General features: G+C 38.0%; 1 protein-coding gene across 1 annotated transcript in view; it reads right to left on the reverse strand.

Annotated features, from left to right (window-relative positions):
• Positions 1–238: 238 nt before the first annotated feature.
• BEND5 (BEN domain containing 5) overlaps positions 239–12,414 on the reverse strand; it is a gene marked incomplete at its 5' end in the record, with an annotated part of 895,229 nt that continues 883,053 nt past the window's right edge. The window contains 2 exons of the mRNA XM_083359611.1: positions 239–587; positions 11,649–11,745. Coding sequence (XP_083215737.1) covers positions 470–587; positions 11,649–11,745 — 215 coding nt within the window. The 3' untranslated portion in view covers positions 239–469. The remainder of the gene's footprint in view (positions 588–11,648; positions 11,746–12,414) is intronic.

Genomic DNA, 12,414 nt, shown 5'->3' on the forward strand with positions numbered 1-12,414 from the left:
AATATGTACATATTAAATTGCACAATACTCCATTCATGTACATTACATATTTTAACCTACAATCTTTGCAAATGGTACTTTGCCTTAAAAAGTAATAAATGCAGAAATCATGCAGCATCGTTGGAAAATGAGCCATAGTTTCTTTGAGATTCAGTCCATTATAGGGCTTCATGCTTCAAAATATGATAGGACAAAATTTTTCTATTTGCATTTTTATGTTAAGCATTCCACATGGCTGACTAAGAATGAAAACCCTGTATTTAATAGCTTGTTTTTGTGAAATAAGACTTGTGATAAATCAGTGAATAATGCCTCAAGAGTAACATTTGTAAGAAAAACATTTTGCCTCCCTTTCATAAAAATAATTGGCTGGAAGGAGGATTGATCATAATCATCCATTTTAAACATAAAAAGTGCTGATATAACTTGCTTCTTCCATTTCTTCTGAAAGATATTTCTCTTTATTGATTTATGATGAGTGAGTGTGCTTAAGAGTTGTATGGGTTCTCTTCTCTGGTTTGTTGGCAGCTTGATTGTTCCCATGGATCCGATGGTAGGAACATCTAAAGGGAATTGCTTTTTCTTTCCTGTCAATAGGGAAAATGCACAAGGTAGATGAGTAATTTGAATGATGTCAAGACTACATTACATTTTACATTCGATGGTAATCTGTGGGCGAAGTTAAACTGCCAACCAATATTGTATTTGTTTCAAAACACTCAAAATAGTCTTTTAATGTCAAAATCAATGAACATACACCAAACACCTGAAAATTATGCAGGACAATGCCAGTCCGCTACAGATTGGGTTTCTATTTGGGCTGAAAGAATCTTATATGCTCAGAAATAGATGTAAATCTCTTGTTAATACATTAAATATTCAGCATAACAGGCCCCAGTTTGGTGGACTTTAAATACAATAGCCCAAAAAATTATTCTGGACATTTCTCCAACATCCATTATATCTGAAGTAATCCATAGATCCATGAAAATGATCCAAATAAACACAAATGATGTAATTCTAAATATGTATAGATATAATGGACATTCAGATTGTTGAGTAATGGACACTCTGTTCTTGAATAATCTATGAAGCCAATAGTTTACTGTTAGCAGAAACAGAGAAAAGGAGTCTTATGGAATGACTTCACAATCTGAACACTTTACAATCATTCTATCATTAGCGTGGCATATACCACAGGGAAAAATGGGAATAAAATTAAATGTAAAAACAGGTAGAACAATAACAGGTAGAACAATAACAGGTAGAACAATCAGCCTTAGAATTGACAATAACGATATTGAAGTGGTAGATTATCTTCTGTCTTTTAGCATCAGCCAGCAAAAGAACAAGTGGACAACAAATGTGCTGCAGACTAGCACTGGGTGACGCAGCACACATATCCTTGGAAAAGATATTCAAATGCTCCTGATGTGTCTATACCCACAGAGATCAGAATTGTGCAAGTCATGGTAGTCTCTGTGACACTCTATGGAAGCAAAAGTTGAACTTTCAAGAAACAGAATAGAAACAGTATTGGTGCCTTTGAACTCTGGTATTAGAGAAGACTTCTGATAGTACAATGGAGAGCCAAGAAAACAAATTGATGGATTACTGAACAAATCAACCCAGAGTTCTCATTTGAGGAACAAACGGCTAGGCTTAAATTATTGCTTTGCCTTATTTGTCACCCCACCGAAATCAGCATCTTATAATGCCTTTCTAAGTAATGAATATATAATAAACAACGTAACAACATTACAGACATAAATGCACATACACAGAGAACATCTCCAGAAACATTACAGTTTGTTGCTATATATATTTTTCCTTACCAAGTCCATTTTGAGTTGGGATTAAAAAAAATACCTGGCAGCTGGAACATATGCTTAGGCAGTGCTTTTTTTGTAAAAGAAAAAGGTGCCGGAACTCACACATGTCATACAACCCGCCTTGCCTACCCTACAAGGTTCTATCCAAAAAAGGTGCCGGAACTCCGTTCTGACCGTTCTATGACAAAAAAAACCCTGTGCTTAGGTATAAACACAACATAAAGTATATTACTTCTAATGTTATGAACAGTATGCATTTCTTTAAGTATGAAAATATAAAAAAATGCTGGAAAAAATATATATAGGAGCAAAATATAGGATGGCACACAAGACATAACAACTGCTGCCTTCTAATAAGTATAAACTCCTGAAGCTAAAAATTAAGGGAATGTATAAAATAAAATTGTAAGTGTAGGGATGGTTACATTAGAGAAACTGGATGCTCCATAACATGCAGAGATAATTTTAAGGGAACATTAGGCTTAAAAACATAGGGCAATCAGTTTGGTTGAAGTCTATTGACAAGGGACAACAAGTCATAAAACTTCGAGAATATCACCATCCTGTCATGAGGTAACAGCTGTTTTCCCAGAATTATTAGAGAGGCAATAGAAATTTATAAACATCCAAACAATTTAAAAAGGGAGGAAAGTTATCACTTACGTGGCATTTAGTAATGACTGATTATGGGTAATTCTGCTCTGTTGAACACAGGCAGGATATAATGATGTAACATCTGTTGCCAAGTTTGGTTTCAGATATACTCTGCAGAAGCTAGCAAACTGGTTAGTGAAATATCAGCACATATCTAGTGTCTCAGGTGTTGTTGTTCAGAAATCATTTCATCAATAGAATGTTTTTATTTGAAACAGAAACCCATCCTAACAATTTAATAAGTTCCTGCTTATTTGTCTACCATACTTCTAAACTACTCAATAAGCTCAGGTGTCTGGATAGTGCACAAATCAGTGAGAAACTTACTATACAATGTAGAAATTTTGGAAATATTTTGACTTTGAAACTAATGTAGTAGTCCAGCAACAGCAATAATAAGGCAGCATGTAAGCTCACTATACTGTAATATGCTTGAAGTAAAATGGAGATTCCAGCAGCACAATAAAGAATTTTTCAAAATGTGTCGGAAAAAGAAAAAAATCTTTACTAGCACTGAACAAAGCCTATAATAGGGATCCACTTAGCTATTCTTAGGAATGCATTATATAAGTGGGAAGCAAGGGCAATTTATTAATTCATCATCCAATTCGCAAAAGATACAGCACTTCTAAGACTGCTTTATGATTTCATGTAGATTCTCCTCATAAACATGCTACTTTTATAATTTTCTGTCCTCCCTACAGGCAAAAATAGACATCTATCTATCTATCTATCTATCTATCTATCTATCTATCTATCTATCTATCTATCTATTTATCTATCTATTTATTTAATGGGACTTATATGCCGCCCTATCTCCCGAAGGACTCAGGGCAGCTAACAACAATAAAATACAAATAAGATACAAATATTAAGAAGAAATTAAACTATACCTAGCCCCAACTAAAACCAATAAAACGTTAAAACCATATTAAAACCCCTTATCATCAGTCCAGGTCGGCCTGTTGGAAAAGAAGTGTCTTAAGGTCACGACGGAAGGACCGGAGGTCAGGGGCCATCCGGAGCTCCAAGGGGAGCTGATTCCACAGGGCAGGTGCCCCCACAGAGAAGGCCCTCCCCCTGGGGGTCGCCAGCCGACATTGTCTGGCCTACAGCACCCTGAGGAGGCCCTCTCTGTGTAAGCACACAGGGCGATGGGAAGTCGTTCCTGGCAGCAGATGGTCCTGCAGGTATCCCAGGCCTAAGCCATGAAGGGCTTTATAGGTAAGAACCAGCACCTTAAATCTCACCCAGAGAGCAACCGGTAACCAATGCTCATGCAGGAGCGGTGTAATATGGGAGTATCGGGATGCTCCCATCACAACCCGCATGGCTGCATTCTGCACCAGCTGAAGTCTTTCCTCCCCCTCCCCCAGCTGATATGGTACAGCTGGTAAAACTAGGAAAAGAGAGAGTTCAAAATTTGAGAGTAAAAAGTAGAGTTAAAAATCTTGTTTCAATTTTTATATGAACATGTGTGCCCATGAATGGAAGGTGTAGGTAGTCAATCATTTTTGCTTTTTATCTCTGAGCGTGTGTGAAAGAGAGTGAGAAACAGATTAGGGTTGTTGTTTTTTTTGCTGGAGGTGGAGCTTTACACTAATTTAAAGTTGAGGGTAGTATAATTTTTTGGAATTCCTCCCTTAAATAAGGAACTATTTGGTGGCCAAGGCTTCAAATAAGGACAGATCTGTCATCAGAGCAGCCTTTTGGTGGTGTTTTGCAGAAGATCCTATGGAAATGGGAATTTAGGGACCATTTCCCTCCCCTATTGAAATGTTGAAAATCTGTGTAAAAAACCTCAGTCTAGCCTAAACAAAACATATTAACTCAGACCCCCAATCTATCATCAAGGAAACTCAAGCCAATCATTTCTGGCCATTAACAAGCAATCAGTTTAAAACAGGATGGACAGCCAGCATCCGTAATTCCTAATTATGTCAAATGCCTTTCCCTGAGAGTCCCAAAATTAATTAAGCACAGCTCTGTAGGAAGGTTCTTGTTTCTGAGGATGTCTGGCAGTTTAAAGTAGTAAACACACACAGGAACACAAATCAGGTAGCAAAACAGTTATTGACAGGCAGTTGAAAGAAAGGCAGGCCAGGCATGACCCAGAGAAGTGAATTTTATCTGTTCAGAAACTGTTAGCCAGGGTAATTAAACTGGTGGGATCCGCAGACAGGAGAAAATCAGAACCATGATTCTTAATGGTTAAGATGCTCAACTAGGACCGAGGAGACCCACATTCTGCTCCATCTTTAATCATGGAAGCTTTGCCTAACAGTAACTTATCCAATTAGTTTGTTCTGAGAAAAATTGGGATTCTGTTGTAAGTTATCTTGAATTTCTGGAGAAAAGGCATGATACAAATGCAAATGTAACAACGGAAATGAAATGAATGCTAACATTTCCTGAAATTAAATGGGGATGTAGGATGCCAGCACAATAAAATACTGTAACAATCAGTCCTCCATATAGTTCCCTGTATAAAAAAGATAAGCTGGAGAAAAGAATCAGGGAATTACATGTAATCTATAGAATTACGTCTTCCTTCCTCAATACTATATATTTTGTGCTGGTGGGGTGAGTAGTTTTCTTGGCCAATCTTGCGGAGTTTTAGGGATGGCATAGTTGTGATGGGCAATCACATGTGGCTGTTTGCTACTAAAAATACTCTGTGAGCAGGCACCGTTGACAATAGAGGTTCTCTGGTTAAATGGAGGAGCAGGATGGATGGACAACAGAGTTCAATGGTCCTTTTGCATGATCTGGGAAACAAACAACTGAAATGCTAATAGAGTCCACATTTTAAATGCCCACATATTAAATTTGGTTCCAAGGTGGGAACCAAAATTGCAAACAAACACCTGACACCAAATGACAAAAGTTGTGACAAATCCATCAAGTCAGATTTATAACATTGGATTATATCACTATATTCTTGAGAATTTATTTATTACCAACAAGATGGAAGCAAACATTATCATTTACTTAATAGAATTAAGCAAGTGGATTAGAACTGAACTAAGATTTTTCTCTCACACCCATCTCACTTAAGAACTGAATCTCTTTCCAAAAAGTATTTATTGCAAACACTTCTTGTTGCAATTTTTTTAATGTAAAGCACTAAAGAAAATATTTAAAATTTACAGAATCTGTGAGTCAGAAATTCTGGAGACTTCAGAGATTTCATAGGGGAGCCTTGCATTATAGAACAATAGTAATGTTAGCTATGAGCAAAATGTATTGATATGTTGTTGTTGTTAGCTGCGAAGTCGTGTCCGACCCATCGCGACCCTATGGACAACATTCCTCCAGGCCTTCCTGTCCTCTACCATCTTCTGGAGTCCATTTAAGCTCACGCCTACTGCTTCAGTGACTCCATCCAGCCACCTCATTCTCTGTCGTCCCCTTCTTCTATTGCCCTCGATCTTTCCCAGCATTAGGCTCTTCTCCAGTGAGTCCTTCCTTCTCATTAGGTGGCCAAAGTATTTGAGTTTCAGCTTCAGGATCTGGCCTTCTAAAGAGCAGTCAGGATTGATCTCCTCTAGGACTGACCGGTTTGATCGCCTTGCAGTCCAAGGGACTCGCAGGAGTCTTCTCCAGCACCATAGTTCAAAGGCCTCAATTCTTTGGCGTTCAGCCTTTCTTATGGTCCAACTTTCACTGCCATACATTGCAACTGGGAAGACCATAGCCTTGACTATACACACTTTTGTTGACAGGGTGATGTCTCTGCTTTTTAGTGTGCTGTCTAGATTTGCCATGGCTTTCCTCCCAAGGAGCAAGCGTCTTTTAATTTCTTGGCAACAGTCCCCATCTCCAGTGATCTTGGAGCCCAGGAAAATAAAATCTGTCACTACCTCCATTTCTTCCCCATCTATTTGCCAGGAATTGAGAGGGCCAGATGCCATGATCTTGGTTTTCTTAATGTTAAGTTTCAACCCAAGTTTTGCACTCTCCTTCTTCACCCTCAACAAGAGGCTCTTTAGTTCTTCTTCACTTTCTGCCATTAGAGTGGTATCATCTGCGTATCTTAGATTGTTGATATTTCTTCTGGCAATCTTAATTCCAATTTTTGATTCATCTAGCCCTGCCTTTCTCATGATGTGCTCTGCATATAAGTTAAATAGGCAGGGCGACAGCCTTGCCGGACTCCTTTCCCAATTTTGAACCAATCAGTGGTTCCGTGTCCAGTTCTCACTGTTGCTTCTTGACCCGCATATAGGTTTCTCAAGAGACAAATAAGATGGTCTGGTACTCCCATCTCTTTAAGAACTTGCCACAGTTTGTTATGATCCACACAATCAAAGGCTTTAGCATAGTCAATGAAGCAGAAGTAGATGTTTTTCTGGAACTCCCTAGCTTTCTCCATGATCCAGCGTATGTTGGCAATTTGATCTCTAGTTCCTCTGCCTCTTCGAAATCCTGCCTGTACTTCTGGTAGTTCTCGATCTACATACTGCTGAAGTCTAGCTTGTAGGATTTTAAGCATGACTTTACTAGCATGAGAAATGAGTATTGATATATGTATGCATATGTATTGATATACATATGCACAATTGCAACTTTCTTTTGATAAATTTATATATCCAATACTGCAAGAGATTCCTGTTTCCCATTAGACTGATAGAAATTCAGTGTCATAAAATTTCCTGCAGAAACCAGACTTGACCTTGCCTTTCCATTCCATCTTAGATTATAAATGGTTGAAATCCAGCCAAATACTGGAGTTCAACATCTTTGATTGAGCTCTTCTTGGACCACCTTAAGCTACATTAGGACTATTATATCTGGGTTGCAAAAATGCAGATGACTATTAGATAGAAAACTAATTCTTTACTGCCTTCTAGTGATTGTGAAGATTTTTGCAGTCTAGATTGGGTAGCCTTAGTTTGTATTACAACACATTCCTGGAACGTGTTCGTCTGTAAGAAAGATTATTTTAAAGCAGTAAAGGGTAAAGGGTAAACGTGCTAGTCGTTTCCAACTCTAGGGGCCGGTGCTCATCTCCGTTTCAAAGCCAAAGAGCCAGCGCTTGTCCGAGGACGTCTCCGTGGTCATGTGGCCGGCATGACTAGACACCAAAAGCGCTCGGAACGCTGTTACCTTCCCACCGTAGTGGTCCCTATTTTTCTACTTGCATTTTTACATGCTTTCGAACCGCTAGGTTGGCAAAATCTGGGACGAGTAACAGGAGCTCACTCTGTTACACGGCACTCAGGATTCGACCCACCAAACTGCCGACCTTCCGATCGACGAGCTCAGCGCCCTAACCCACTGAGCCACCGCGTCCCTTATTTTAAAGCAACATAGCACTAAAAACAAAATGGGATAAAGTACTTGAAATGCAAAGAAACATCACAAAGTCTTCATCAATACCTAAATCTATATTAATACAGGTAGTCCTCAACTGACAACTACAATGGAGCCCAAAATTTATGTTGCTAAGTGAGAAATTTGTTAAGTGTGTTAAGTGCCCCATTTTATGACTTTTCTTGCCACATTTGTTAAGTGAATCACTGCAGTTGTGAAATTAGAAACATGGTTGTTAAGTGAATCTGGCTTCCCCCTTTGATTTTGCATGTCAGAAGGTCGCAAAAGGGGATCGTGTGACCACAGGACCCTGCAACTGTCATAAATGTGACTCAATTGTTAAGCATCTGAATGTAAATCACGTGACTGTGGGAATGCTGCAAGGGTCATAAGTGTGAAAAATGGTCATAAGCACTTTTTTCAGTGCTGCTATAAGTTCAAATGGTCACCAAATGAACTGTTGTAAGTTGAGGACCAACTGTATTTGTTTCATATAAAATAAAGGATAATAGGATGGTCCTAATGTGGACAACTATGCATGGAATGAAAATGGCTCCTGATACTTCTTCTAGAAGAGAGCAGTTAATCCTCCATTTTTTTCTTTCCCTCCTGGCCCTGCAAAAAGCACATTCTGCATTTAAGCATTTGCCATGCCATGCCTATACTCAAAATGTGGGGCTACATTGTTCCAGCCAACATTTTGATTGCTAAGCATTTGACAGGGTAATTATTGTAATCTGGTATTTTGGTGAGCCCTGCTGGAGGCTGTCCAAGCAATGCAAATCTTTCTGAATTCCGTAAATGGATCTTTTTCATTTAGCCCACACAAATGTGTCACAGTTTAATGCTGAAAGGATTTTTTCCCCTCTATCTTCAGCAGCAGCTACAAGAACTGAGATCTGCATTTAAAATGTGCAGACACATGTAGGAGTAAAACTGGCAGATTATAATTATCAATTGACAAGGGGGAAAACAAAAATTAATTTCTGAGGCAAAACATATAATTTGCCTTTAAACTGTAATAGCTATTCCATTTCTCATGCAATTTGCTACTGCACAAAATCAGACTTGAGTTGTCTGGGATTCCAGCATCTCCCCCCTGCCTTAAACTATTCTGAAGTCTTCAGGTAAAGAAGTAAAGGGAGTTATTCTGGAATGGCTCCCTCTGTTCCAATTGCTTCCCCGATTTTCAGTCCTAGAATACTTGGATTTACTGCCTAAGAAGAGTCTCAGTACCTAATAGTGGCTTTCTTCTCCTTTTACACCCCTAAATGAGTTTTCCCACGGGATATCTCAGGAAGAGGAATGCTCATGCAGAGTACATGGAAACACAGAGATAACAATGATTACTAGTATTGTTACTGATTTTTGTAGTGTTGTTCATCTCCAAAGAGGCCAAAGCTTCATGCAAATAAGAAAGAACAATAAAACAGTCTGATATAAAAAAAATAAAAGAAAGAATTTTAAATATTCAGTAATGGGGCAGGGGGGATTATTTTTTAAAGAGGCAGCATGATCTGGAGCAATTTTACCATGTAAATGCCTATGAGAAAAAGCTTGCCCTCAATTTTTATTCACAATACAAGAGCATGGGAGCCAGCCATACCTCTTTTGGGGAGATGATTGATAGCACTGTTGACAATAGGGTAGTCCCACTTCAAAAATGATTTAAAAAAATGTTTTGAACGTCATGTGAAACACACATGACTTTTTTCAGGCTTCTTACAAGTCCAAAACAAAGACACTGCTGCTTTAATCAAACCATTAAAATATAATAACTTTAATATTACTCCTAACATAGCTGCACCTTTCATCAGGCTTGCATGAATATTGGAAAAAAAGACAAGTTACTTCAATGAGTACTGTGCTTATGTTAGGGTTGAAGTGCTGTTTCTGAATATATTTTGAAGCATAACTGATGATACAAATGCCATTCAAGTCCACACAAACACTTCTTTTTGATTCCCAGCATGGCAGCTTAAGAGCACTTTTCCAATATGCACATACAGACATCCATATGTTCTCATTCTCATACTCAAGTATCGCTCAAAGTGGCTAAAAACTGGTAAAAGGGAAAAAAGTGAGCAGATACAGTGGTGAAAGTGAAAGGGAGTACAAAGGAGTACAGCTAATCGAATCATGACACAACAACATCACTCAAATGCAGTAGTGATTGCAGGGAGTTTTAGCAATGATTTTGTCTGGGGAAGACATAATTGGGAAGGTGGATTTACTGTTCCCAGTTATAGGTCATCTGTCTCCTTCCTGCACTCATCTCACAAAAAGGAAAAAAAACCTCGTAAGTCCTAATAAAGCATCAAATTAATTAAAAGTCACTTTAGCGTATTTTTAACAAGATAACTCAGCAAAATCATGTCACCTTCATGGTAGTTTCGATGATGCTGTCAAAAAGTAAATAAATAATGTGATACTTGCCTGATTTTTAGATCTTATTTTTAAGGAGGGGTTTTATAATTGTATAGAATGAGTAGTTGAGCAGTACATGTGTTACTGTCATAACTTTGCCAACTTCACAAGTATTCTCCTTTTAGAGCTAGACCTGCTATGATTTTTTCCTTCAAAAATATTTGGGGCCAGACATTGTTGAATTAAGGAAAAAGGTAGGATACACGGATGATATTTTCCAAATAACTTGGGGTGTGGAATTTAATCCTCAACCTGAGAAAAGTGGTAGTGATGGTGATGGTAATTTGAAAAGATTTTGGATGTCTGTATCTTACACCTGCTGAGAAGTACAAAATATGCACAGTCTGAATACAATTCCTATAAAAGATAAATGGTAGCTTGAAACCAGAGACCCAGTTTGGGGTACTGATTAAGGTGCCAGGCTAGGAACAGGGAGAACGGGAGTTCTAATTCTGATTTTGGCACAGAATCAAATGGGAGACCTTGGACCTTCTCAGCCCTGAGAAGGAGATAATGGCTGACAAAAATGGACAATCACTCCTGAGACTTGCCAGGCAATCAGCAGGAGTCAACACTAACTCAGAGGTGTGCACACACACAGAGACAGAGAAAGAGAGAAACCAGAAAAAAATGTACAAACTAATTCAATCAGAATAGATTGGTTGTCCAGTCTTTTCTAAAAAAACTCCAGTGATGAAGCACTTAAAATTTCTGAAGGCAAACTAATTGATTATGAGACAGGCTTATTGTGCCTATTGATTGAGCAAATATAAAGGTTTCTCCTTCAACTTTATGACATCTCCCTGTAAATAATCTGATGACATATGCAACCCTGAAGCTTCAGCTAGTACTACATGTTTAATATGAAAAGGCAGATCCATAAAATTGCTTGATATCAGATTTCTTAAAGATTTTATTTTTATTCAACAAACCTGGTTCTCGGGTCACAACCATAATCCTCAACTGTATTTTCCAAAATAACAATTAACATGGAAATTCATAGAAAACAAATGATAGAGTCAGGGAATCAGGCATGTGAGTATCTGAGAAACTTAACTGTTCTTTCTGGAGACTTATTTAGGACAAGAAAAAATGTTGATTCTACTGTAGAAAAAAAACAACCAACAAGGTCAAAATATTTCTAAAATTTAATAAACTAAGGAAACATTTTCTCTCTGAATAAGCTCTCACCCCACTTTTGGAATGACTTTTACAAAATTCATCTGAAAAAAAAGACATGTGCTTATTCCCTTTTCTTTTATTTCAGACGCAAGAAAACTAGTGGAATAAGAGTCTGTAGAACCTGGAGAACTCTGTAGATCTTAGCTACCCTGGCAAGGCACACTATTGTAAATTTGTAATCAAGTTTAATAATAAAAATTGTTGCAAATTAAAAGCAAATAACTTTTTAAAACTTACCATGTACTTGAAACCGGTACTAAAGGTCTCTCTGTAATGGCATTTAGCCTGTAATAATCCAAAAACGTTCGGGCCACATTCCGTCCTAATTTCATATCTGTCAGAGTTCAGTTAAGAATAATTCTTTTTAAATTATTTTCAAAATCCAAAGTCACTATTGAAATCAGTCACTGTGATATGGAACATAAAGTGTTTGTAGATTAATAATGCAGCAAAGGTGAAATCTTCAGAGATGAATGTACTAATTATCAGATGCTATATAAGAACTATGGCAATTATGTTTATTCATAGAGATAGACTGTTGTTAATCTGAACCGAAGACTCCCATTTAATTTGTACTAATTTTTATGATGTGGGCTCTTTCTGCTTCAATGTCCTACAGCAACAGTCCCCAATCTTTCTGGTTTTATGGACTGGCAGTGAGGATGGCGGCTGTGGGGGGAGAGGGGATGGCTCCGGGCAAGCAACAGGCGAGTGCAGCCTGGTTCCAAATGGTACTGGGCCACAGCCTGGGAGTCGGGGAATCCTGACTTACAGGGATTTATTGGTCTTACATATGCTGCTGTTAACTTTCAAGAAGTAGTTTAAGATTGCCCTGTTTTTGTGTGGCAGAAAATACAGTTTTGCTACCTAATGATGCATCACTTATACCAGCATTTAAAGGCACAAACATTCAAAGGATTAGCTTTTTAGGAAGCAGTTTTTCTATGGTCCCAAATCCATTAAATTTGCCATAAATTCATTGTCAAATATTCTAAGACTACAT

The sequence above is a fragment of the Vipera ursinii genome (genome assembly GCF_947247035.1).
Source record: "Vipera ursinii genome assembly, chromosome: 3".
NCBI lineage: Eukaryota > Metazoa > Chordata > Lepidosauria > Squamata > Viperidae > Vipera > Vipera ursinii.